This window comes from Labrus mixtus, chromosome 23 (genome assembly GCF_963584025.1).
Source record: "Labrus mixtus chromosome 23, fLabMix1.1, whole genome shotgun sequence".
Lineage (NCBI taxonomy): Eukaryota > Metazoa > Chordata > Actinopteri > Labriformes > Labridae > Labrus > Labrus mixtus.
In genome coordinates, this window is record NC_083634.1 from 2,504,561 (window position 1) to 2,532,501 (window position 27,941).

A 27,941-nucleotide genomic window follows, 5' to 3' on the forward strand; every position below is an offset into this window, starting at 1 on the left:
GAATGGGATGGCTCAGTATAAGTAGGCTTGTCAGGTGATTGGAGGTGTGGCTTGGGCGTAGTCCTGCTCCTGAACCTAAGTTAATATACATTAACTCCATTAAATTAATAAATTGTTAAATTGACAATATGTCTGGTTTCTTCAGACTTCAATCACACTGTAATAAATTATTCTGTAGCCATGTACATTTTACTTAATATATTTGATCAAATTTATTAAATATAAATGCGTCCTCGAGTTTGTGGCAATTGTTTAAGTCACTTTCATACAAAAATGTTTGAGATAGTATCTGCTTATTTTGGTTACATTAAATATAATCTTTCAAGAGAATTTTGAATGAATCCAACTCAATAGAATTAGTCAGTGTTTAATTGACAAGCACTTCCTGTTATTTTGCGCCTTTTTTCTTCTTTTGAATTCAGCAGGCTATCATCTGGTCACAAGACATAAAGAAAGTGCGGCTGAATGGTGCCCCTTTCCCTCCATTTAACTCATCAATTTAATTTGGTTAACAAAGGTAAGGAGAGTTATTTTATACTGTAATGTTAATGACGACTTGTGGGTGTATGCTATGTTATAAAACGAAATTAGCAAGCAAAGTAATACAGAGAGACAGACACAGTAGCGGCAGAAAGGTAAATTATGCATGTTATGTTAGGCTATAGTGTGATGGTATTAAGCAACGATATCAGAAAGATATATATATATATATATATATAAGTATTTACACTGAGAAAACCACAAGCTTTATTTTGAAAGTTACTGAAGGGGAAAGGGGAATCGCTCGCGCGGCGAGGGATGTAAACATTCAACATGGCGAGCGCGGAGCTAGTTTTCTCATTCAGCAGCTAAAGGTATGATAAAATGTGTCGAATAATGCGAGGAGAGAAATTGGCAATGCAACGACAGTGTCTTGAACCGTAATTTTTCAGCACAGCCGAGCAGGACAGCTTCGAGCTTCGTGAACTGACGACCACGCTCCATTAAAAAACACAAAATTTATCACAACCGAGAGCTGTTAGCCCAGAGCTGCTAAATCATGCATTGACTGTGACTTTGTCTGTGATATTCGTGCAAGCAGTTATCCCAACAAGGTCTCACGCATTACTTTTTTTTCACGTGCTGAAAAGCATAAATTGCTCCTCTTTATTTAATCCCCTCTAATTTACTGTATTGTTCCTCACTCGCTGCTTGCTGACATCATGCTGTCGCTAGCAGGCTACACTACATTTTTACAGTTTCCCTCTGTGTTCATTCTATTATTGTTTATGCAAAGAAGATGTCTTACTTTTTTTTTTTAAACTATGCATTAACTACTTAATAATTACAGCTACTTACTTACTTTTTAGATACGTTGATAAGTTAATTCAAAGTGAATTTGTGAATGTTGTTAAAAACTATACTTTTGTCATACATGAAACATGCAGGATAAAGTAATCCTAGGAGGTTAACCCACTACATTAAGAATATATATTCACTCATGGAAGTTTAGTTTTGATGTGCAAACACTTTTCATAGGCTGAACTGGGTTCTTTCTCTCTCTGCCTTTGCTAGTTGTGATAAAAAATATCTATTGATTTTATTCAATGTAAAAATTTAATTTTTTTTTTTTTTTTGACAAATCCGTCTTCCTTGTTGAGTAAAATGCAACATTGATGGTTAAGACTAAAGAAGTCTTATCCTAATTCTAATTTAAAATGAGAAGCAACATTTTTCATCAAACTCATTGGGCATATTATGAGCATGAGGACAAGAATTTCTACATTTCATCCAGAATTCATGTTTACAATAGAACTAAAGAGACAAAGAGAACACTTCCAGAAGAACTCTGAAAATCAAGTTAGAACTTTTACTAGCCCTTCAATACAAGCTATAGTACACATGTAATTGAGATGGTGATGTTTTTATATTCAAATAAGAGCAAAGGAACATCTCTAATTTAAAATTTTCTGTATTATCTTCTAGGTGTCTCCAGATGAGATGGCGGTGTAAAATCTGTGGATTCATAGCGATGACAAGGGGTGATTTTCTGACCCATTACAGACTACAGCACAGGACATTTGAAATGGAAATTCGGTACCTTGTCTTGTTCATGATTGTTCTGCTTATCTAGAGCTTAAGAAATGAACATTTGAAAGTGCCAGGTTTGAATGTAAGTACCAATTTGGGCACTGAAATGCAATTTCTGTTGTGATCATCAGATTCGTTGTTTATACCAGGACCACAACAGGTCTTCTGGGAGTCTCATTTGAGACAGGCATTTTATTTATTTGGAAATTAAAGTTGTGAGAACAGTTTACATAAGTCCTAATGTTTCCTGGAATACTTTGCAATAGACCCTTGTGTTTTTACGAAAAAAAGGGTTCAACGGCAGCATCTTCTGTATGTTAAAGGCTGCTTGAAATGCTGTACCTTTAATAAAGTCTGATAAAAAGTGTTACTTTTGTCAAGCATTAAATGTTATTGTATCTATATATTGAATTGAATTATTTATATCAGTACCTTTTACTAATTTAGACATTTCTCTTATTGATATCTACTTAATATTTTTGTTTAAATTTGGTTAATTTATTTTTGTGCTTAATTTGAATCTAATCAATTTAAACAGGTAATTCTTAAGGGTCTGATTTGAGTTATATTAACTCAACTTGTAACGTAGTTAGATTTAATTAATAATATGGCGTGCAATCTGTTGCCTCAATCTTATTGAGTAGTTATGGTGTATCTTTTTACAGTGCATCCAATCCACTAAACAACACCAAACAAGAGTCAGCAGCAGAATGAGCTGTTTGTCATTGGCAGAGAAGATTTGGCAAGTTTTTCATGGGCGCAACCCACATACTAAGCTCTGCTGCTCATCCCACAATTGCAAGTTCCTTACAAATGTGGCACCATTTAAAATTGAAATAAACAGGCTTTCCAACGGTATAAGATTTATTGCCAAGAAGCATTGTTTCAAAAAAGAAATAATCTACCAAACACAAATTTCCTTATCTTTTGTGCGATGTAAGTTTATGTATTTTCTTTAGTAATCTTGCTCACAGGTGAGCTCTTTCAGCTACCATCACTGGGTGAAGGCAGCATTTGGCTGAACACAGGAAAGAGAGAGAGCAAACCCACAGCACAACAACCAGGAACAGTGAGCATGTGAGTATACAGTATTTCCTATAGCTTAACATGCTAATTCTTTTTGGCCAATCAAACGCAGCCTGGTCTATGAAGAGGGGAGAAACTGCCAGTGCTCTTTCATTCAGAACGACAATTTGAACACGATGACATCTCCAACTGTTGTTGTCTACCTGACATGTTTGGTCCTGGGGGAAATTGGTGAGTTGTTTTTATTGCTCAAATGTCTTTTACTTCCATATAATTTATGAGGTTTTCTATGTAAAATTCCATGCATTTTTAACAAATGGTAACTTTGTCTGTCATTTCATTTCAGCATGGACAGTTTCTCTAAAATTGTCTCCATCAGTTCGTCATGAGAGACGAGAAGCTGGGGAGAGCTTGACTTTAACATGTGACTTCAAAGATGATTATTCTTCCACCTCAAACGTTTATTGGTACAAGCAAACAATCGGAGAGAAATTAAGCCTTGTCTCTGAATTCACCAAATACGGAGGAGCTAATATTTCTCATGGTGAATTTAAAGACAATCAACGCTTCACATTGGACGCTCAAAATGGTCATTATCACCTAACCATCTCAGATTTGAACATGTTTGACTCAGCTACCTACCACTGCTTAAGCTGTTTTTACTCCACATTAAAAATTCAGGAAACCGTGATTGTCAGTGTAAAAGGTCCAGGAGTGAACATCCCAGCTGTGGTCCATCAGACTGCATCAGAGACCATCGAGCCAGGAGGCTCTGTGACTCTGAACTGTACAGTCCACCCTGGGACCTGTGATGGAGAGCACAGTGTTTACTGGTTCAAAAACTCTCACCCAGGATTCATTTACACCCATGGAGGCAAGAATGATCAGTGTGTGAGGAAAGCTAACTCACAAACAAACACCTGTGTCTACAACTTGCCAATGAAAAACCTACATGTTTCTAATATTGGGACGTACTACTGCGCTGTCGCTTCATGCGGACACATTCTGTTTGGAAACGGGACCAAGTTGGACTTTGGAGGTAAGTTACTCTTTATCACAAGTCGTCTTCTTTGAAAAAAGTGGTAATAACCTGAATCATCATTTATTTTGTTTATCAGGGGAGAGTGTGTAATGGCTTTGAACTTTTTTACAAAGAACAGATTGTTGCACCAGAATTATCGAGTTGCTAATTTCCATCTGTAGTCCCACATAAAAGTGACACAAGCCACACTGTTCAATAAAACCAGACCCAATAAAAAGTACAGTGGATTTAGTAGAAAACTGGCGGGGGGGGATTGGGGTATGACATGTGGGACAGTATCCACAGGCTGGATGTCAACCTATAGGACCACAGCCTCCGTACATGTGACACATGTGCTACCAGCACCCCCAAAGTGTTTTATTTCATGAAAGTAAAGATTTAATGTCGGGAGAAATGGTGGGAAAATCTTTTCATCCAAGGTTATCTCGTGACGCATGATAACTGCCTAATCAAACCAGACATGAACACTGACATAAAACTCAAAGCTCTGTGTGTCATGTCTGACTTTACCGACAGATGGCCTGAACTCTCCTGCCTTGGTGTATTTCTTGAGTGGAGCTTTGATATTTGCGACCATCCTGATAGTCGTCATGGCCTTCTTACTGTACAAGATGAACAAAAGAAACCGTCTCCTATCTCAAGGTATGGTAGCTAACACTGATTATATCTTCCTTCTTATGTCCAATAAATATTCAACTTTTATTTATGAGTGTTTTTCTTTTCACGATCAGAGGCTCAAGCTAGATTTTCTGCTCCTGCCATAAGAAACCATGAGGTGAGACTTTTCATTGTCTGTTGAATTACCATTCAAAAACATTTTTATTGCATCTCTTGACATGGTTTTAACCTTTCTCAAGGTCCTAACTGTGATAGACTTGTTCATATTTCTACAGGGTCACAGAGAAGCAGACAACCTCTTCTATGCCACTCTTAACGTTAATATGCCCAACACATCGAGGAGACAGAGAAACACAACCAAAGACGAGTGTGTGTACTCCAGCGTAAAGCAGTAGAAGTCAATTGTTTCTTTGTTACTATTTCAGCTTGACTTGGTTTTGTTTTGTATTTTTGAAGACTTGTAAACTTTGTGAATCAAATGTCTTTGAATATGTTTAATTTGTTTTTCCCTTAACTGTATGTGCTTTGTTTTTTTTACCAAAGTGCCCTTTATTCCCAGCTAAAAAGCTTAATTTGGGGGCTTTTATGCATTTGTTTGATGGACAGGACAGCGGAGTAGGAAATCGGGGAGCGAGAATGGATAACTGCAGGAGCCGCTGAAGTCACATAGACACCCATGTCAACAAATAAATAAATAAACATGATTACAGTCTGGTTCAATAAATGAAATTGGTCTGAATGGCTTGTCTTTAATGACACACACTGTACCAGGGATTAATTATTTCTATCACTCATCTGTTTTGATTTTATGAAGGATAAGAGTTATTTTAATAATGTGTGTGGCTGACCTGATTGATTTTAGTGCATTTTTTTTTTAACTTAACCAATCACAGCTTCTAAAAAAATGGATCATACCAAGTGACGGGGTCAACCTCGCCTCCTCACTAAGAAATACGTTTCTGTCACTTCCTCGCTCAGAGTTGCTCTGAGAATGTTCCTAAGCTAAAAATTATTGCTAGGCCCGTATTCACAAAAACTCTGAGAATCCTCTCAAAGAGCTCCTGACTTAGCTTAAAAATATCCTAGCAAGGAGTCTTAGCCGGGGAGTGATTTAGGAACATTATCAGGGCAACTCTGAGCGAGGAAGAGACAGAAACTTTTATCTTAGTGAGGAGGCGAGGTTGACCCCATCACTATGTATGATACATTTTTTCAGAAGCTGTGATTAGTTAATAAAAAAAAAATTAGAAAAAAGTCAAACATACAATCTAGTCAGACATTGTGTAATTCTAAACACTGAAATCATAATCTGTGATAATATGTAAGATGTTTTTTTAATGTATAGCCTACAAGATGTTTGAAATCACATGTTCACTTGTGCAGCAGCTTCTTCGCCTGCTGAAGTTACATCAGCAGGTTAAGGGTGTTAATTAGTGATTGGATGCACCTGTGGAGGTGAGCACATGAAGAGAAACTCATGTCTCACTTTGTACTGAAAAAATCAGAGATGGATTGAAACATCTGCACAAATCATTTTTGTCTGTTCTGCCCAACTAGAGTCAAAAATATTCTTCATGTCGTGTTTGGAGAACATTTCTCTATTTCCTCCTCAGCTTGAGAAACTCTTAAGTCTGTTAAAAGTCCTCCTCACTACTCCTAACACTTTTACACCTTAGGAGCTCTCTTAAGGGCTAAAACACTTTGTGAATAACTTTTATCTTTACAAGGATCTAGTCCTACCTTTGAGGGGAAATTATTAGAAAAAGTCCTGATTCTAATAATTTTCTTAGGATTTTGTCACTTGGAGCAGCTCTTAGTACTTAGGAGGCTTTGTGAATACGGCCAATGGATTTTTAGCTTAGGAGTGATTCAGGGCTCCTTGAAAGGATTTAATTCTCAGTTTGTGAATACGGGCCAGGCTCTTTGCCCAGAGTTAGGTTGACCGAAACTTAGGTTTAGACAGAATTTCCACCATGGTGACCACCATTGACGGGCTTCCAAAGCCCCCTGCAGTAACAGATGGGTGACATTACTCAGGGCTTCATCCATAAATATTTACAGTCTATGCTAAATACTTTATTTTACATGTTAACATCTAAGTCTTCTTGTCATGAAAAGGCTACTCGTGTTTTCTGTTTCCCCCCTCTCTTCCTGTTCTTTAATCATTGCGATTTTCATTGGCTCTGCTTTTTCGCTATGTACAGCATATGTTCAGCTGGATTTACATGTTTATCCTAAATAAACTTAATTGATTGATATTGACATCTTTTTAGATTAGGTGTAACTACACCAGCCGTGTATTGTACTGCCTCTAATGCACAGCTGCTCTAAATCTAATACAGATGAACGTCTGCTGCTGCTCTGCCTTTTGCTGAGAAGCAGATTTTTATCAGGTGTTGAAGTAACACAGCCTCTACAGAGCACACTTAAAGGTTTTGTCACTGTGGTTTATATGAAATAACGTGGAAAGAATATTATGCAACCATTACCCTCTGACCTGTTGACTTTTTCACCCACATACAAGTATGTCTTTCAGAGCACCAACGTTTGCGGTTTTTAGCAGGATGCGGGTGTGCTTGTAAAACGAAATCCTACTTATCTAACTTTTTAAACAAACTCATAATTTATACTGATAAAAAATATTTAGTTTCATTGCTGTGGTTCATTAAAATAGAGAAAAATTTTAAAAAAGGAACCAGAAACCGGTGTGCCCTTTTTCTTGACCTCATTATGTTGTATTCAAAGGTAATCTCTTAACATATGAACCTTTTCTGAAAAAAAAGAAACGAAAATGGCACTGTATGCGGCAGAGACCGTGAAGTTTCCTGACTAGGACATTTTGCAGCGTCACTTCCGCTGACCAATCAGGCATCGTCTCGTCTCCTACATGTAGAGACACCCATCAAGGTCCTTTCATTTCACACCTGAGTGGCACGATGACATCGTCAGCGTTTGCTATCTGTCTAACATATTTGTTACTGGGGGAAATCGGTGAGTTGTGATGTTGTGACTTATGCCTTGAAGTGTATAATCATTCAGTATTCAAATGTGTTCAATATGTGTTCAGGTTATGCTGACTTTTGTCTCGTTAGATTACATCTACATCACTTGTGACACGTGTTTCATCTCATTTCAGTTTGGACGACTGCTGTAAATCTGTCATCATCCGTTGGTGAAGAGAATGGTTTTGTATCTGTACAATCTGGGCAGAGCTTGATCCTGAAATGTTTCTATGAAGTTAACGTTGCTGCAAGGATTTATTGGTATAAACAGGTGCTGGGACAGAAACCGAGGCTCATCTCTACATTCTACTTGTTTGATAGAAATGGCACTTTTCATGGTGCATTCAAAGGAAATCAGCGCTTCTCACTGGATACTCAAAATGGTAAAAACCATTTGACAATCGCAGATCTGCGTGTTTCGGACTCAGCTACGTATTACTGCATAAACTGCTACTTGTCTGCATTGGAAATGTTGGAGAGCACTATTGTCAGTGTGCAGGGTTCAGGTTTAAACGTCCCAGCTGTGGTCCATCAGTCTGCATCTGAGACCAACCAGCCAGGAGGCTCTGTGACTCTGAACTGTACAGTCCACACTGGGACCTGTGATGGAGAACACAGTGTTTACTGGTTCAAAAACTCTGAGGAATCTCATCCAGGACTAATTTACACTCATGGAGGCGGGAATGATCAGTGTGTGAGGAACGTTAACTCACAAACACACACCTGTGCTTACAACTTGCCAATGAAGAACCTCAATCTTTCTCATATTGGAACCTACTACTGCGCTGTCGCTTCATGTGGACACATTCTGTTTGGAAACGGGACCAAGCTGGACTTTACAGGTAAATAACTTATATGAAAGGAACTCTTTGTGCTTAAACAAATTTAACAAAGAAAATAGAACACATGCAACATCTCTGTTTCTCCTGTCTGTATCTGCAGACTCTTCTTTCTTCTGGAGGGGAGCTGTGACATTGACCTCCACGCTCTCTGCTTTACTGGCCTTTACAGTCTGCTTGATGAAGAAGAGGAACAGCAGCCACTCTCCAGGTAGGACTGTTTATTCTACAAATCTTATATTTCCTTTGCACAGCTTTTAATTTGAATATTATTTGTGTCTCAATCAGAGTCTGAAAATTTGACTTCAGCCACAGCAGAGGTGAACAAAATAGCTCACATTTAAATGACTATTGAATTACAGCTGAACATTTACTGCATTATTGCATTGTTGTCTATTTTGTCACTAGGGTTACCAAAACACACACCACGTCTATTATGCTGCTGTCAACCTGACAAGATCAAGAGCACAGAGGGATCCAACCTGGAGTGAATGTGTGTACCACAGCTTAAGGAAGTAAAAACTGCACGGGTTACATTTCTAAAGTGAGACAGGTTTTCTAACCGCCCATTTAAAGAGTTAATGTAAATTTGGATCTGTGTGGAAAAATGTAAAGGAGCGAGTTTTACTGAAATGAAGCAGGTTAAACATCCTCTGAAATTATCGAAATTATCTTGTTTTTTGTACATATGAATTTCTTGTGAATAATGTTTACAATATAGAAAATAATTACTGTGAGTGTAATACTTTTCATTGAAACCCTATAGAACCTTGTTGTAAACTCTATTATTTGTATTTCTTTGTATGTAAGTTTTATTTTTTAAATGATCCAATAAACTTGATCAAAACTAAATCACTGAATTTGAAACAACACGTGTGCATATTTAATCCAGATGTTACTTTGGGGCTTTGATTGCTCATTTTATTTATCAGAGAATATCGCTCTGCTTATCTGTACTAATCATAAGTCAGGAGTAAAAGTGAGTTGGTCTAAAGCCAAAGTAAAATGAAATAGAAATGTTTTTTCACAGACAGAAAAAGATTAGGTTTGTATTGGTCTAGCTACGCTTATATTAAGTGCTGTGTCTATTTTTGAGCCCACTGGCAGAATCTGTTAATCTAAAAAGAGCAGATCAACCTGGACAGGAAGTCAGGCACAGGAAACGCATACAGCATCAGGTCAGTTTCAAAATAAACACCATAGCGGCGCTGGTGGCGCATTGGTTAGTGTGTGTGCCCCATGTATGGAAGCTATGGTCCTCCAAGTGGGCGGCCCAGGTTCAAATCCCACCTGTGGCTGCTTTCCCGCATGTCATTCCCCACTCTCTCTCTCGCCCTGATTTCTGACTCTATCCACTGTCCTATCTCTCCTTTAAAGGCACGAAAAGCCCAAAAATAAATCTTTAAAAAAAAGATGTATCACCATATACAGACTGCCAATCATATAACCCTAGAGGTGTCCATGACTAAGGATTTACATAGTTGAATGTAATTGGTCCACGTTTCTTGTAGCCAATGAAATTCTGAACACATAGATATGCTGCTTTAATCAATAAGTTGCATCCCATAATAGACTGAGTCATGAGTTTTTCAGATCATTATTACTACAAACCTCCTCACTGAACTCCGGCTTTAACTCAGGGTCATGTGAGTAGGTTAAGTGACATTTCCTTTAAAAACAATTCGGCCAAGAGGAACGAGGCCCACACAGTATGATGTCACACCCCTGCGAGCTTAGCTGACCTCTACAGTACCTTCATCTACCACAGATCTCTGCAGATCTGGCTCTCATCCTGAAACTCCAGAGAATGGGCCCAAATAAGCCGGCAGCCACATTATTGACTTTTGAAACAGGAAGCTTAACAAGCTGCCTCTCAGCTGATTGTAGACCATGATAACATTTACTTTACTCTTTTATATCAGTCAGACAAGTCTTCTTCGTCCTAGAAGCATGCAACACCATGCTGAGTGTGACAGCACCCCAGCTCCTGCAGCCACATTGAAAAGCAGACGTTGAAGATAACGCCTATAAAATGTACTAAAACTGAAATATCCAATAGTTAAGAATGTTAAGAAAACAAAAAAATAAAATACGTACACTAATGTTAACAATTTATTACAGAGGTTAAGAGGTTTAAAAATACATCATCTTAAATGTCCAAAAGGTACATGAACTGGACTTGGTACAATATATCGACGTGAGCTTATTCTTTAGTCTTCTGACTACTCAAAGCGTTTGGGGAGCTGGGGATCGAACCCCCGACCTTCCGGTTGAGATAACGACTCCACCAGCTGAGTCACAGCCGCCTTGTAACATGGAAAAGTGCATTTATGTCAATCGGTTATTGTGATTTGTTCCAGAACTTTCCCACTCCTGACTCAAGGAACATGTAACAGTCTTTTTTTTTGAAGATCGTTTCTGATTTTCAAAAGCAAACATTTAAGAGTTGAAGAAGTCTTGAGAGGTGAGATGGTAATATCACTGTAAGCACTTTGTATTGAAAAAATGCCAATGAATGTCACATCTCTCTCTCTTAGAGAGAGGACCAAGCCACCTTTCTATACGATACAATAATATGTCATATGAATCACCACTCATTAACCTTAATAGCGTTTAAGGTTTTTAATGTTTGTACAGAGCAAAGTTAACCACCGTCAAACTCCTTGTATGTGCATGTGGTGGAATTTTCTGGACCTATGTGTTTAGATTTAAATGTACAGACATCATTATGTTTATTCACTGTTCTCTGATGTCAGAGCTGATCGAGTTCAGCTGTGACTAGAAAGCAAGCACAGCTAAACGTGTCAAGGGTCTTCCCCTTTATCTGCAATGTGGTTTCTTAGACTTTGTGTCTGTTCCAAATTATTCTAGACATCACATCCTAGTTTAGATGGGTCCATGGGCGGTTCTAGGCAGGGGCCAACAGGGGCCAGTGTCCCAGTAACACTGAACTTGGTCCCCCCTGTGGCCACCCCTACTAAAGGATATATATATATATATATATATATATAAAAGCGATCATCTTTGTCTATTTTTCACCTGGGTTTAATGTTCCCCTCTGACAAAACAACTGGCCCCAGTTTGGCCCCCTCAGTAAAAGTGGTCTAGACCCGCCACTGGGTGGGTCAATATGACCCTGGCATCAATAATGTATTTTCTATATATATGCAGAGCCTTATGGAGATTTAGGCAGAATTGGCATAGCAGGGACACAACATCAGACGTGTCCTGTTACTCCATATCTCTGCTCCGGAGCATTCTTGTAGGCCTATATACAAACTTTCTTCAACGTAAGCCATATGACTCTACTGAATCATTGCATGTGTGAAGTCAATTCTTAGTAATTTCCTCAACAGTGCACACACACACCCGGCCAATAAAGCTGACTGACATTTTTGACTTTAGCCGTGTAAGGATCTGTACGTGAGCAACAGACTGTTAACAGACTGAAATTAACCAGAAGCCAGCGCAACGCTGCTGATAACCACAAAGCTGCTTTTCTCATATGCTGCAAGTTGAGAATGGTGGACCAATTAGGTCAGACAGTGTGGCCGCATTCAGTACAAGTTGTGTATTTGTTAAGTCAGAGCTGCTGAGGAGAAGACGCAGACAGGATGATGCTGTACTCTGTGAATGTTTGCCTTCTCTGGACTCTGTGTGAGTATTAAAAACACACTCATGTAATCTTTACAATCTCCTACTTCAGCTCTTTATATACCCTGTGTGTGTGTGTGTGTGTGTGTGTATGTGTGTGTGTGTGTGTGTGTGTGTGTGTGTTTCAGGTGTGGCGCAGTTAAGCAACATCTTTCAGCCTGTGTCTTTCCAAACTGTGACGCTCGGAGATTCAGCCACTGTTGAGTGTCACATGAAGAGTGAAATGCTCAGAAGAATGTGGTACAAACTGACAACAGGGAAGAGACTTCAGCATGTGGCAACATTCAACCCCAAATATAATCTCAGTACATTAGTCAATCAATTTGAACGCCGTCATTCAGTCAAATTCAACAGTGTCAGCAGTAATCTGAGTATATCTGCAGCGACCTGGGAAGACACCGGGACATACTTCTGTGGAGTTTTGACCTCAAACGATATTCAGTTTGGATCAGGAACCTTTTTGATGCTGAAAGGTATCTATTGTCTTCATTTTATTATTCATTAAGAAAGCATTCAAAGGTACTTAGAGTGAAAGTTAACGCAAACCTCATATCAAAAAAAGAGTTGGGAAGTCGTGTGAAATGTAAATAGATATAGAATGTGATGATTTGCAAAACACTGAGAACCCATTTCAATTGAAAATAGCATAAAGAGAACTTATCCAATGCTGAAACTGAGAAATTTAAAATCCAATGTCAGCAATACATTGGAAAAAAAAATGTGACAGGGTCAAGTCAACCACACAGTTGCATCACTTTTTGTATTAACAGTGTTTGTTAGCGTTTGTGGAACTGAGGAGACCAATTTCTGTCATTTTGAAAGTGGAATGTTGTCCCACCGTTGCTGAATGAAGGATTTCAGCTGCTTTAACTGTTCAGGGTTTATACACCCCCATACCATCACAGAGGCTGGCTTTTGAACTGAGCACTGATAGCAAGCTCGATGGTCCCTCTCCTCTTTAGCCCGGAGGAATCTGAGAAAGTCAGATTTTGACTCGTCCGACCTCAGGATAGTTTTTCACTTTGCTTGGGTTCATCTTAAATGACCTCGGGTGCAGAAAAGGCAGTCATCTGTGGATTGGGTTTCTATGCAGACAATGGCTTCTGGAAGTGTTCCTACCACTGCAATTATGTCGATTACAGAACTGTGTCTGTTCTCAATGCAGGGCCCAAAGATCAGGGCCACCCAATATAGTTTGTTTATGCTATTTCCCCTACATACAGAGATTTCTCAGATTCTCAGAAATGTTTTAACGATTGTATGTACTGTAGATGGTACAATCCCCAGGTTATTTGCACTTTTACATTGAGAAAACTTTTGAGGATTGTTAAATTCTGCTTTATACCCGATCAATTTATCTACCTGTTGGCAGTTAACCTTATCTACATTAGATGTTCCAACAGGAGTTTTTTTAAGCATTTCTCGATTTTTCCAGTGTTTTGCTGCCAAATTTTTTTAAACATGTTGTCAGCATGAAATTCAAATTGGGCATATCATTTTCCAAAAACAATTAAATTGAAATGTTGTTTTTGTGCTATTTTCAATTAAAATTTGGGTTTTACAAATCATCAGATTCTGTTTTTATATACATTTTACCAAACGTCACAACTTCTTTGAATCTGGGGTTGTATAATGCTGCCGATTAAAATGGTCTGATTTGTTTCCCATGGTGAGAACATGATGAGTGACTCTGTTGTCCAGCACCCAGAGTCTCTGTCAGCCCAGCCTGGAGACTCTGTGACTCTCAGCTGTTCTGTTCACACCACCCACTGTGCAGCAGAATACACTGGTGTCATGTGGCTGAGAAACGCTCCTCATTCTGCTCCACAAACGGTTCACCCATCCGGACAAAAGAACCAGATCTGCAGGAGGACTGAGAGTAGAAACGTTACCTGTGTGTACAACCTCGTCATGAGGAACCTCAGCTACGCGGATGATGGGACATACTTCTGTGTTGCGACTGCATGTGAACAAACATTGTTTGGCAATGGAACCAAACTGAATTTGTGGGGTAGGTGACTTTTTATTAAATGTTTGTATCTCATTAGTTATGGTTGCTATGGTTACTAGTGATGATTACTGCTTTTTTTACACACTTGTACGTTTCTTTGGATCAAAGCACCTGCCAAAAAAATGACATTTAACATTTTCTAATGTCTGTATTTACAGAGGACATGGAACAACACTCTGAAGTTATATCTAGTATCATATATTTGGTTCTAATCACCGCCCTGGCTGTTGTAGTGGCCTTCTTCGTGTGTGTGATCGTCAAGAAAATCTGCAACCAATGCAGAGGTAACTTTAAAAAAAAGTAAAGTACATTTGGTATTTTCTGTATAGGTCTGAATAGAAGACAGGTTTTTTTTTTACCCTTGAAAAACACCTGAAAAAGTCGGGTTGTGTTACATTTTGGCTTTAGACTTTTGAATGCCAATATACACAACAATAGACAGAGCGAGTATAGCGAGTGTAGCGCTCACGACTAAGGTGTGTTGTCACTCACTGCTGCACAGACACACAGTGATTGTCCAGAACAAAGTGGCTCAAAAGTAGGTCCAGTGAAGGAGTTGTGAAGCCAATTATCACAACATAGCATTCTGTCCATAGATGACCCCCCCTCTCTTTGGCCCTGCCGCAGGAAAAACATTATTCTGTGGATGATTAAGAATTTGTGACAATTTAATAAGATACAAGATATTGAAAATATGATTTTGAACAGGTGTTAAAAATAACAACCTAACTAATTTAATTCCATTTGTTCTTGTGTTACAACTATGTAAAAAAAATGTCTCTCCTTTATAGCATTTGGTTTTAACTTGTCTTCAAATAGGGGTGTCCTCTTCCAATCAGTGTTGTCTTATATTCGGGCCAATAATGTATATTGTTTGTTCAGTTGACTATACGTACTCTGTTGTCTCTGTTTTTTAGAACTTTTCAATCCAAACAACACGAGCGCTGAGGTATTTGCTTTCGATGAACATTTCTCTGACAATTACACAATGGGATTTTACAGTCATATACAGTTTTTACATCCTAATTCTTCTCCTGTGCAGAGTCTCAGAGATGAAGACTTTGTCCAACGTGGAGCGGCAAGAGAGAGCCAAATCATCAGATCAAAAGGAAGAAGAGACGACACCTGGAGTGAATGTGTGTACTTTGGTGTAACGCAGTAAAGCTGGGCATGTTTTCATTTCAATTCCTGAAATACAATGACAATGACATGGTGACAAAGTGTCAGTGTAAATACTTTCCCTGCAATAAAGCCACTGAACAAGCTTCTCCAATAACGTGCCATGGTGTACATTCATTTCTGCAATCGTTGTGACAACAGGCGCTGAAGTTACCTCTGTGGTTTTTGTTCTGCTTATCTTATGAGCTGATTTCCTGATTGCAAAATGAGTGTCTGAAAAAAGAAAAGACAGTTTGTAGGAGGGGAAACCCTGATTTTATAGAAGTAAAAATACATTTGTAGTGAGATAAAAAAAATTCTTGTCGCTGCAAATGCATCTCCACAGGAGAGTCGCATTCTTTTCTCATGGCTTTCGAAAGCTCGATCATTTGAGGCTCTGCCCCCACCCCCCATATACTTTTGGAGACTCTATCCATCCTCAATAAGCCTTCATTCTCAAAGTGCAGTGTTCCATCAAGTATGTAGGGAACTCTGAGCCCTGTATGATATGATACTGTCTGACCCACAAGGGTTTTGTTAGTTTTAATTGTAAATGTTCTTGATTCTTGCAGATACTCACAAAGAAACTAATATAGGAGAAATATAAAACTTTGTAAAACTTTACATGCAGTTTGGCCAAGTACCAAAAACATTTTGCAGCATCACTTAGAAACAACTTTTTATTTGTTCAAATGCATTTCTTCAAATTAGTTCAGTGGAAGTTGAGCACATTATCAGAAGTCACTCCCAGATTACCCTGTGGTGGTTCCAAACCAGAGGGAAGTGCCATTCAGTGGATTATCAAGTCATAATTGATGTCGTACATTTGCTACTTATGACTCAGACTTCATAAAATAGGTTAAAAATGTGATGCTTCTTATATCTAATGTGCATCAAATGGTGTTTTCACACAAACACTAAAGTCCTAAAAGATTTCCACAACTTTCATGGTGCGCTTCAGGTGTGATTCTAAACAGTCATTTTTATCATCTGGACTTTACTCGCAGTTTTTCGTACTAGCCCGTTTTTAAAATATTGTGTGAAGTCGGGGTGAACCGATGTATGCATGCAGCAGGAAGTTATCAGGAAAATGCACTGCATACGAGTGGATGATGATGTTATCGACAAACATCATGCGTGTAGTGAACAGCTGGTTCATCCTCTGCATGCACGTATGTACCACTCCACTAACTTGTTCCTTTTGGTATTTTCATGACTTCTTCTAGGCAGAGATGTGGGCTGAGGGTGAAACCTATCAGTGTTTGACTCCGGTTCTCACTCCTGTGGTGAATAAGGTGTGACCAATGTGAGCCGGCTTCTGCAGGCCGACACTTCAGTCCACGCTTAAACAGGAAGAATGCTTGGATGTGTTGCCTCCAAGCGACAGCCTGCACCAGCTCAGACATGAGACAAGAACAAAGATGAGGCGTTTCTTTAAGTACTGTGTGCAACTTCCCCTGATGAACATCATGGATGTTTATCCACAGATAGCAGTTTTAAATGTTTTAGATCCAACTGATTTGTTGGCATTTTTTTTGCCTATTTTAATTTTGTTGCAATTTAAATAAGATTAGATTTTCCAAGCTCCAGTAAAATGAAAGCGTTTATATTATTACTAACATGTCTTTTCTGAGTTAAAAAACCAGCAACAGCATAAAGACTGGCTATTTCAATATAGTCATCTTTAAAGTCTTAAACAGCTTGCCTGGGGTACGGGTCAGTCATAAGGCTTGACATTATTTGCGGGTCAAAACAACCCGGAAATGGTGGACAAAGCAAAAGAGTCCGAGGCTATAATGACAAATGCCTTTCTATTAATGCTATGCTTTACTGGATGTATTCAGATTGGAAACAAATGTGTGGAAAAGATGGTTCCTGTATGATGAACTCCTGCTGTCTTCCCACATCAGTTTAACCAAAAGAGATGGAAACAGCCAGAATACCTAAAAATGTGATATTTCCCAAAGAACCTTTTTATTCAGGAAACATAATCCAAAGCAAATGTTTGTTATGTTGTTTTTGTCCTTCTCAAGTACCAGCATTACCCATCCACGCTGTACTGAACGTGTGCTCACTGTTTCCAAAAAAAGACAGTCAACCTGATTGGCCGATCAAATTCAAAGTCTCCTCTGTGAAGAGTGAAGAAGGAGTAGAGATTTCAATCATTCATCACAGCAATCGCAGCACGATGGCACCTCCAACCTTTGCTTTGTATTTCACATGCCTTTTCATGGCCAATTTTGGTAAGTTGTTCACTATTTTATATGACTTTACAACAAACATATTTTTTTTAGTTTAATGCATGATGTCATACAAGTCTTTGCAAAAGACAGGAAACATTTAAGAATTAACTTTCTTTTTGTCTTCCTTTTCTCCTCAGCTTTTTCGACAACTTCCAAAAGTTCATTTTTACATTTTCAAACTGTCAGTGTTGGAGAAAGTGTGACCTTGCTGTGCACCTGTCAAGATGAAACAGCCATGATGTTTTACTGGTATAAGCAAACTTTGGGACAGATACCCCAGCTGATGACTACATTCTATAAGCATAATGATCGTGTCACCTTTCATGACAAATTTAATAACAACCCACGTTTCTCATTTAATCCTGAAAACCGTAAATATTCCTTGAAGATTTGGGATTTTGGAATTTCAGATTCAGCGACTTACTTCTGCATTGGGAGTGATTTATATAACTTTGAATTTTGTCAGAGTACAACTGTCAGTGCAAAGGATTTAGATATCCAAGCCATTGTCCATCAGTCAGTGTCTGAGACCACCACCAAGCCAGGAGCTAGCATGACTCTGACCTGTACAGTCCACACTGGGACCTGTGATGGAGAACACAGTGTTTACTGGTTCAAAAACTCTGAAGAATCTCACTCAGGACTCATTTACACCCATGGTGGCAGGAATGATCAGTGTGAGAGGAACCACACTCCACAAACACACAGTTGTGTCTACAATTTGCCAATGACCAACCTAAATCTTTCTCATGCTGGGACCTACTACTGCGCTGTTGCATCATGTGGACACATTGTGTTTGGAGATGGGACTAAACTGGACTTTCACAGTAATCAACTTTATGTGAAGTTCTGTCATTTCGACTACAACCAAACTTAAACTGTTGTGTTATACAAAAATCATACATTTATTTGTGTTGAAGTACCTGACAAATGAATGGATGTCTCCTCTCTGTGTTCGCAGATGACGTGGACATTTTTCTGAAAAAATACTTCAATATTGTTTTTTTGGTACTGAACACCATCCTGGTTGTCATACTTACTGTCCTTGCGATTGTGATCATTATGACAAAGTGTGACCAATGCACAGGTAACATGGTAAACTGTTGGTATTACTATCGTGTGTTCACTTTACATAGAATATACTTATTATTTGTTTTTGTTTTTCAGAAGCTGGTGCAGAACCTTCTGCTCCCATCACAACCACCGCAGAGGTATTTACTGTTTGGATACAAAAAAATAGAATTACAATTTAACTTCAATGTGTTGATTTGACAATACCATATAGTAATGTACTGCTTCTCATGTGCAGAGCTCCCATGACGTAGATAATGTGCAATATGCGGCTTTCAACGGTTCAAAAACAAAGAGCGACGGCACCTGGAGTGAGTGTGTGTACTTGTACGCAAAGCAGGAAAGTTGAGCATGATTTATTTCAGTCTCTGAATAACATGACTTTGTAAATGTATATTACAAAGTCAATTATATAGTCCAATTATCATTTTCCTCTTCTTTTCAATAGTTGTATTAGTTTTGAATTTGAATAATTTAACCACTTTTGTCAACATTATAACATGTTATTATGATCAATGTAAAAACTTTACCTGCAATAAACCAACTGAACAAGCTTCTCCAACATGTCATGGTTCACTTCAATTTCTGCAGTTTTGGTGACAAAATGCATAAAAGTTACTAACAAGGCTTTTACTCTTTTACTCAAATATGATTTTGCGCCAGCCCGTTGTTTGCAAACTGTTGGCTATGGAGTATCTTTATGTGTATTCAACTGTTGCCATGAGGTCAGTAGTCCATGGCTAAATGGCTACATTATAGAGGTTAATTTATGACGTGTTAGTTGAGATCGGTTAGTAAGGTTCAAAATAAAGATATCTAACTTAAAGATCAGCAAAGAAAGGTGGGTGGGTATGTATCCATGGGTCGGGTTGTTGGTTTTCATTTTTGTTTGGATTGTGTTGGCATAAAAATATGTCAATAAAAATTATTTATTTTTTTAAATGGTAATGCCCAAAGAACCCAAAGAAGCTAATACTGGAAAACACTAGATATAATTTAAATTTAAATATAAATATGTGACCTAGTTTTCCCACATCCCCTTTCAACATGCATGATTTTTCAATGTTGCACAAGTATACAAGACATTTCTTGAAATTTGTTGTACATATTGAGTTAGATGACGTGTCTTGATCTGAGGTAAAGCCCAAAATACCTACAGTATATGGTGTTCCAAGACCGATGCAGGGGATTCCTTTGGTTCACATTTGATGTTTTACTTTTGCCTCTCAAGTGTTTCTTATAGGTAGATAGATAGAGTTACTTTATTGATCCCAAAACTGGGAAATAGTAGTGTTACAGCAGCAGGTTAAAATGCGTTCTTCAATGTGTATGAAAGATCTGCAGTCTGACTAGGAAAACATGGTGTCCGGCTGTGCAGCTACTAAGAAATCTCATTAAAAAAGGCTTTTTCTTTTTCATGTTACACTTGCAGTGTTTGTTCTTGGTTATCTCTTATGTGTATTTAACCTCTGATAATTGTGCCACTGTTCCAAATTGGATTAGATGATGAATCAGTAATGCTTCTAAGGCACTGAAAAAGTAATTCTTAAAAGTGCAATTTTCATTTTCATGAAGTTTTCTATTTGTGCCCTGAAAATTTCACAAAATAACGTTCTAAGTCAGTGCCATATTTAAAATATTGTAGTATCTTTCTGCTGACATTTATTGCATGAAGGTATAAGTGCCCCACAAATCATTGAGATAGACATTTAGAGATATGACAAAGCAACCAGCTCAATGCTCCTTTCATGTGGCATAGTGAAGTTTGAACAGTAGAAGGTGAAAGGAAATAAAAAGTTATTATCCTATGTTGATAGATATAGCATCTTTAATTTCCCCAATTCAATTTGAAGCATCAAAAGGGATATGAAGACATCAAATATCACATTTATATAAACAGCATTGTGTGCAGGCATAAAGTGAGCAAAAATCCCCTCTGGTCTATTTAAACCTTCTTTTAAGCTGAGGGGAGGCTGAGGGTGCAGCCTTCATACGTGTGAGCTTTCAGTGTGTGACTGTTGTTCTGACTCCTGAGATGAAAAAGGTGTGAGCATGCTGTGACTTAGGCTCTGCAGGCGGAAGCTTCAGCCCCATTTTAAAGTCAGAGAGAAAAGCCTGTGGCCTCCAAGCCACAGCCTGCAGCAGCTCAGACTGAAGCAAAGAACAAACACAAGACATCTCTATAAGGCAGCAGTGTAAAATACAGCAAAGTACTGTATTTATGAACATCTGTCTCAAATGTTGAGTCTTAATTCGTCATGTGATGCATTTAGGGATGTAACGCCATGATTGATAGCTCCATTGATAAACGCACACCCTAAGTGTTTTATCAGTAAGTTGAATGTGAAATGTAATACCTTGAAGGGTCAATAGGCTCCTACAGTTGTTCCCTACTGTGCAGACTTTAGCCTTTTTCATATTTTCATATGCACTCATGAAAATTTCAAAAAACATTGGAAGGCAGCCCTTCCTGACTTGTTTGTTTGCACATGCACCTAACAGCAGGAGGCTGGGAGGGAGGGGGGGGGGGGGGGGGTCTGAGGAGAAGAATTGATGGATAAACAACAAATTGTAAATGGTTTAAGAAGCAACAAAAGTCTGATGCTACTGTATAATGAGAATTTTTGTTTTATATCCAAGTATATCAGTGCTTCATGTAGTTCAACATATTCAAAGTATCAACTAAAGAGCGGAGAAGAACATAATGGTGAACAGAAAACACAATGAAGCACTTTCAATACGTGCACGGACAATGAACTGGACAGACTTATGCATGTATGGATTCTCTGTACTGTAGAGAAGAGGACAAAATAACATGGGATTAATATTCATTAAAATAAATGAATGCACTATTCTTTTTCTTTTCTTCTTAATAATAAGAAACCACTTCTCTTTTCTTGCTTTTAGAGGTTTTACATGCTGTGGTGGACTTCTAAGTGCTCTGAAGTGCTAGCCACCTCTAGAAAATTACAAATCTGTCGTCATGATCCAAGTGTAGAAAAATGAAACACTTAACATCAACCAAAAGACAAAAGAGTCTCCTGCTTGAAGAATCTGAGACAACGTCTCTGCAGCAGCTCTTCACATTTAAAAGCCTCTGAAGCGTCCGTCACTTTCTGTCACTTCCTGTCACTTGTCACTTCCTGTCCTTGTGAACACTAGAGGTGGGGGGAAAAAATAGGTACAGCATTCGTATCGCGATATTTTGCGTGTTGATATTATATCGTCTCATGGTCGCCAAGTATCAATATTTTTTTTAGAATAATAGCAAAAATGCTTTTATTGCTAAAGGGGTTGCACAACTCATTTTGAACAAGTTGCATTGTTAAAAGTTCCTGCAGTCGTACAGTCATCTATACATGTTTGTGTACAGTGAAGTTAAATTAGACTGACATACTAACAGGTCAGTTTGGGAGGTACATGCATCCTCTTATGGGGTTTGACTTTGATCTCAGTGGGCTTGACTCTCATTGTGTAGAAATAAAAAGACTAAAGTGGGATCAATAGACTGAGAATGTTTTCTTATTTGAAAAAACAGTTCTTGACTTAGTTAAAGGTCCAATATTATGCTTTTTCTGGTTTTATATGCCCTTTAGTGTGTTTTCCAAGTGTCCTGTGCATGTTTAGGCACATCTATTTGCAAAAATTCAAAGTCAGCGGAAAACGCGGCTTCTCCTACATCCTCCTGTTAGCTGTAGCATTAGCCACATGTAACGCTCGGTTCTAGCCCCCCTCGATAAATATTTGTCAGTCCGACGTCATTGTCAGTGTGAGATCACTGATCTAAGCCCATTGGCTCGTTGTGGCAAGCCCAGCAGCTCATGTTGCACGCCCGTTAACTTCTGTAGCACGCCCACGATATGCCGTAGCATGCGGTAGCACAGTAGTGCTAAGGTGCTAATGTTTATGCTCCCCTCGGACGGAGCCAGTGGCTGCATTCCCAATATGGTAAAAGAGGCGGGACATTTCCGAGAACCATGCTGAGCAACTGACCAATAACGACAGAGTGGATCGGCAGACCAATCAGAGCAGACTTGACCCACGTGGGGTTCTGCAGAGGGGGTTCAGCAGAGCGTAGCTGACGGACTCAGAGCGGAGAGGGAGCAAGGAGGAGCAGTACGTGAAAACAGACACTTTTTTCGGACTTTAGCTATTGTGAACGTACAAAAGTAGGTACATAGATTAAATATACGAACCCCAAAAAGGGCATAATATGGGCTCTTTAAATTTTGTGGACATGATAAGCAGTTAAAAAAGTTAAATCCCAATATATTGCATCACAATCAGCATATCGCAAAATGTTTAGAATTGCAATGAATCCTCATGACTCAAGTATCGTGATAATATCGTATCCCGGGGCCTTTGTTGAGTGCCACCCCTAGATTGTCACTTTAGAACACACTTTTAAATGTCAAACCCTGCAAACTTGACCGTGTATATTGTAGATCCATCAAACTCTCTATTTCCAGTTTGGCACAACTATGTAGCCATTTACCTGTGAAGCAATCAAGCAGTAAAAGTATAAATATTCCTAAATGAATATAAGAAATGATTTCTATAACTGACAATGTTCAGTAGAAACAGCTACTTTATGGTGAGGATATTAAAAACTTAAAGGGGACATATTATAATAATCCACTTGTACAGTGTTTCTGAACATATATCTGGGTAACCTGAGTGTCTACCGACCCACAAAATGTGAAATAAACCCATCCAGTCCTTTGTTTGTAGTCTGCATATGTCTAACAACACAGAGAAAAATGCTCAGTTTCAAATTTGCTCAACTTGTGATGTCACAGTGGGATTCTGTTAAAAGATTACCCTGCCCTCCCCTGGTATCTCCACCCATGGACTCCACCCCCAGCCTAGAGAAAAACTTTTGAGCAGGTCCAACATTTTTATTCTCGCTACAGAGGTGTGATGTCTACTAGGAAAACTCAGGGCGGGCTCATTGCATTTAAAGAGACACACACACCAAAAGGCAGCGTTCTGAGAGAGCTGGTTTATACAGGGTCACAAACCTCCTCTGGTGCTTGATTCATGTTATATTTTCACCAAACCACAAACAGATGTTTCATTTAGACCACAGGGGACTGTTTGAAAAGGTGGAGAAAGGGGGATAATATGTCCTCTTTAAGACAATGTTCAGGAGCTATATTATTTTTGTTCATCATTGTCATTCAGGGGGTACGGAACATGTTTACAGCGTTTCCAAAAAAAGACAGTCAACCTGATTGGCCGATCAAATTCAAAGTCTCCTCTGTGAAGAGTGAAGAAGGAGTAGAGATTTCAGTCATTCATCACAGCAATCGCAGCACGATGGCACCTCCAACCTTTGCTTTGTATTTCACATGCCTTTTCATGGCCAATTTTGGTAAGTTGTTCACTATTTTATATGACTTTACAACAAACATATTTTTTTTAGTTTAATGCATGATGTCATACAAGTCTTTGCAAAAGACAGGAAACATTTAAGAATTAACTTTCTTTTTGTCTTCCTTTTCTCCTCAGCTTTTTCGACAACTTCCAAAAGTTCATTTTTACATTTTCAAACTGTCAGTGTTGGAGAAAGTGTGACCTTGCTGTGCACCTGTCAAGATGAAACAGCCATGATGTTTTACTGGTATAAGCAAACTTTGGGACAGATACCCCAGCTGATGACTACATTCTATAAGCATAATGATCGTGTCACCTTTCATGACAAATTTAATAACAACCCACGTTTCTCATTTAATCCTGAAAACCGTAAATATTCCTTGAAGATTTGGGATTTTGGAATTTCAGATTCAGCGACTTACTTCTGCATTGGGAGTGATTTATATAACTTTGAATTTTGTCAGAGTACAACTGTCAGTGCAAAGGATTTAGATATCCAAGCCACTGTCCATCAGTCAGTGTCTGAGACCACCACCAAGCCAGGAGCTAGCATGACTCTGACCTGTACAGTCCACCCTGGGACCTGTGATGGAGAACACAGTGTTTACTGGTTCAAAAACTCTGAAGAATCTCACTCAGGACTCATTTACACCCATGGTGGCAGGAATGATCAGTGTGAGAGGAACCACACTCCACAAACACACAGTTGTGTCTACAATTTGCCAATGACCAACCTAAATCTTTCTCATGCTGGGACCTACTACTGCGCTGTTGCATCATGTGGACACATTGTGTTTGGAGATGGGACCAAGCTGGAATCAAAGGGTATGATACTCTCTTTCATAAGTTGTCTTTTATAAAATAAAAGGTGATAGATCATTTGAGGAGGGGAGTCTCTTATCAAAATAATATAAAATACTGGTCAAAATCATCATGACTTTAGTATTACGAAGCAGTAATAATCCTTGCATCCCTCCACTGCTGAGTCAAAATGTAAAAGTTGCAGCTATTTGTGCGTTACAGCATTCTGAGTAAACCAGATCAGGGGGATATCTTTGTATTGATTACGCTTGTATTGGGTAATGTCAACACAATTTCTATTTTCTGCTAAGTATCATTGTCTCCTCAACAGACCTCATGGAAGCATGGAAAAAGTTTCCAAGAAAACAGAAAAAGTGTATTTTGTAGTATACCAACTTACACGGGAAATTAAAAGGCAGATTTGTTTGACCCTATCTTACAATTTTCAGTTAGTCAAAGGGATTTTTCTGGTCATTTATCTAGGGATATTGCATCTGCCTATGGCCTTCATCTACCCATTGTGTTGCACAGACACCTCAACATTTTCAAAAAGAAATGCCCCCACAGGACCCACATGGAAAAAGTGATTAATTGCTGTCAAAATTAACATCAATTTCTAATTTTTCATCAATATTTAATGTTTAAAAAAAAAATTAAAATCCAAAAAGGATAACCCTTAGCGTAGCGTTTTACCAAAAGACCTCCGATAAACTACCTAGAAAGTGTGTTATCAGGATTTTTGTAAATATGTGCAAATCCAATTTTGACATTCTCAGAGCAGATAAAGTCATGCGCCGCTCTAGGAGTCCAGAACCCAGTGTGGGAACCATTGGTATAGAGTATGTTTTTTTCCTTGTTATATATTGATGTCAGGGGTGAATAAAGATGATAGTTTGTCCCCTATGTTGTTTGCAACTAATGTTGGTGTATGAAAGTAAAACTTTTAAATGTGTGGGTATGGAAGATAAATGATAAGCATCTCTTGTTATACAGATGACACAGCTCTATTCATTCTGAAATCTTCTGTTGCTTTTACCACTCTGCTGATTTTGTCCTGTATCTGTCCTGTGTGAGTTTTTTGTTACAATCTCATCCTGCTTTCTTTGAAAGTCGAACATATCACTCACTAGGAACCTAAAAAAGGAATATTGTGCAGAGAATCAAGCACTAATTAATTATGTCGATTTTGCTAAATTTTGCTCTTTTTTTAGGTCATATACCGTCAAGGCGTAGCTATTAATTTCAGTCCATCTTTTTAACCAGCTTCAAACTCTTCACAGGAGCTTTAATGGACAAACAGGCCAAAAACATGTCCGTCTGTTAATGTGTTCTTGTGTTTCACTGTTTTCAGGTGACCCTCCTGTCTTGGTGTACATCTTGAGCACAGCTTTGGCATTCACCACCATCCTCGTTGCTTTGTTGGCCTTCTCTTTGTACAAGATGAAAAGCAGAAACTGCATGTGTCCAGGTAACTAATGCTCTTGAAGCTTACATCATGTTGGGGTGCATATTGCTACGGAATAAAAGGAGTTTAATTTTGTCTTTCACAACAGAAGACTCCAGTCCAGCTACAATGGTAAGTATCGTACACTATTAAATAATCAAACAAAATATGTCACTTTTGTGCTGTACATTTCATTGTGAAGACATTTTTTTTCTTGTTGTCAGTTACGTGAAGACGCAGACAACCTACACTATGCTGCCTTGAGTGTTCATAGGGCCAACGGATCAAGAAGACAAAGGGAAGACAATATGAATGAATGTGTGTACACAGGTGTACGGCAGTGACACTGTCCTGGTTTCTTTATCTTTTACACTCTAGCAAGACGGATGTTGTTGCAGGGTTTTTTTTAAATCCCTGAAGATCAACAAGTTCAATAAATATGAAGGATGATATGAACTGTTTTATGTTTTTATTACTTTTTGCAACACCCCGCCAATTCTGTTTCTCAAGGAGCTTCCGTAATTCTGACCCATTCTCGGTTATTGTCATCATACACAGGGAGTGAGTATAAGTATGTTTTATCAGGCCAAAGTCATCAGAGAACATTATTTGAAGGATTTGTATTGTATATGCTGCAACAGACTCGAGATTGACCTCATTACATCAGACAATAAAGACGGCCCCACCGTTTCTTTGTCTCTGTGGTTTCAGACAGGATGTCTTTAGTTCTTCTCTGAAATGAGCCGCTGAACAAAACCTACGCAGGTCTTTGTAAGAAGTTACATAAGATGTGTTTTTTTTCCTTTCAGCAGAGATGACACAATTTACAGTTCTTGCATTGTCAATGGGCATCTGCTAAGATTATCTTTCGAATCATCAAAAAATCTGGACTTGCCTGGGATTTTTGGAAGGGGGGAATATCTAATTATCTTGTAGTTTGTACTCTGATTTGCAGAATGTTGAAGTAAGTCTTACTTTCTGAAGAGTATGCAACTGGTAGTTAAAGAGTCTCCCTCCTATCATGATTATATTATCATGCAGAACAATGGTGTTTTTATCTTGGTTAAACCGCAAACAGCTTGTTTGATAAAAAGCGGCCAATGCGTAATGCTGTTATTAGCAAACTTTAAATAAAGCTTTGGGGTTTTGATCAAGCGGCAATCTCTAGTGTTGCAAAGGAAGTCGATGCTAAAGTGCAAAATTCTAGGCTGGTTGAATTCTGGGGAGTGGGGGCTGGGGGTTGAGGGGATGGACAACTCATGCATTTTGTGAAGGATAAGCGTTATTCACAATACGGCATGTGGCTGATCTGATTGACAGGTGTAGAGGTTTGTCAAGAGGCTTAAACCCGCCTCAGCTTTAGGTCTAAGTCTGTTGTTAGGTTGACTGAAAGTTAGGCTGAGACAGGATTTCCTTCATGGCCACCGCTATCGATGAGACTCCAAAGCCCCCTGCAGTAACTTCTGTTACCTAATTGTTAGATTTTTGTGTTGCCAACATATTTAGTTAATTGTATGTATTTATTTACCCTCTCCTCTGTTTAGAAAAGTCTACTACAGACAGACAAAAGACCGATAAATCTTCAA

The 27,941-nt window shown here is 38.6% G+C and overlaps 3 protein-coding genes and 1 gene segment (V, D, J or C); all 4 read left to right on the top strand.

Moving 5' to 3' along the window:
- LOC132958222 (uncharacterized) overlaps positions 1 to 27,941 on the top strand; it is an 86,076-nt gene that overhangs the window by 19,732 nt on the left and 38,403 nt on the right. The window lies entirely within an intron of this gene.
- Positions 3,250 to 5,459, top strand: LOC132958793 (uncharacterized). The gene is made up of 5 exons (XM_061031833.1): positions 3,250 to 3,327; positions 3,443 to 4,135; positions 4,655 to 4,780; positions 4,870 to 4,913; positions 5,032 to 5,459. The coding sequence occupies exons 1-5, from the start codon at positions 3,273 to 3,275 to the stop codon at positions 5,149 to 5,151; spliced, it is 1,038 nt and encodes a 345-aa protein (XP_060887816.1). The 5' UTR covers positions 3,250 to 3,272; the 3' UTR covers positions 5,152 to 5,459.
- Positions 7,693 to 26,694, top strand: LOC132958219 (uncharacterized). Of its 6 annotated transcripts, none has more exons than XM_061030924.1 (5): positions 7,693 to 7,747; positions 7,893 to 8,600; positions 18,625 to 18,750; positions 18,831 to 18,874; positions 18,973 to 19,296. In XM_061030924.1, exons 1-5 carry the CDS (start codon positions 7,693 to 7,695, stop codon positions 19,081 to 19,083), a joined length of 1,044 nt encoding a protein of 347 aa, XP_060886907.1. In that variant the 3' UTR covers positions 19,084 to 19,296. The 6 variants fall into 6 exon arrangements, 5 of the variants coding, with proteins under 5 accessions (XP_060886907.1, XP_060886908.1, XP_060886905.1 ...); XM_061030922.1 differs by lacking the exons at positions 7,693 to 7,747; positions 7,893 to 8,600 and adding exons at positions 17,511 to 17,663; positions 17,801 to 18,490 and having other exon boundaries at positions 18,834 to 18,874; XM_061030921.1 differs by lacking the exons at positions 7,693 to 7,747; positions 7,893 to 8,600 and adding exons at positions 17,528 to 17,663; positions 17,801 to 18,490.
- LOC132958223 (Ig kappa chain V-V region J606-like) lies at positions 13,813 to 15,532 on the top strand. The segment is given in 4 exon segments: positions 13,813 to 14,262; positions 14,496 to 14,546; positions 15,180 to 15,211; positions 15,305 to 15,532. Coding segments are annotated over 4 exon segments (537 nt in total).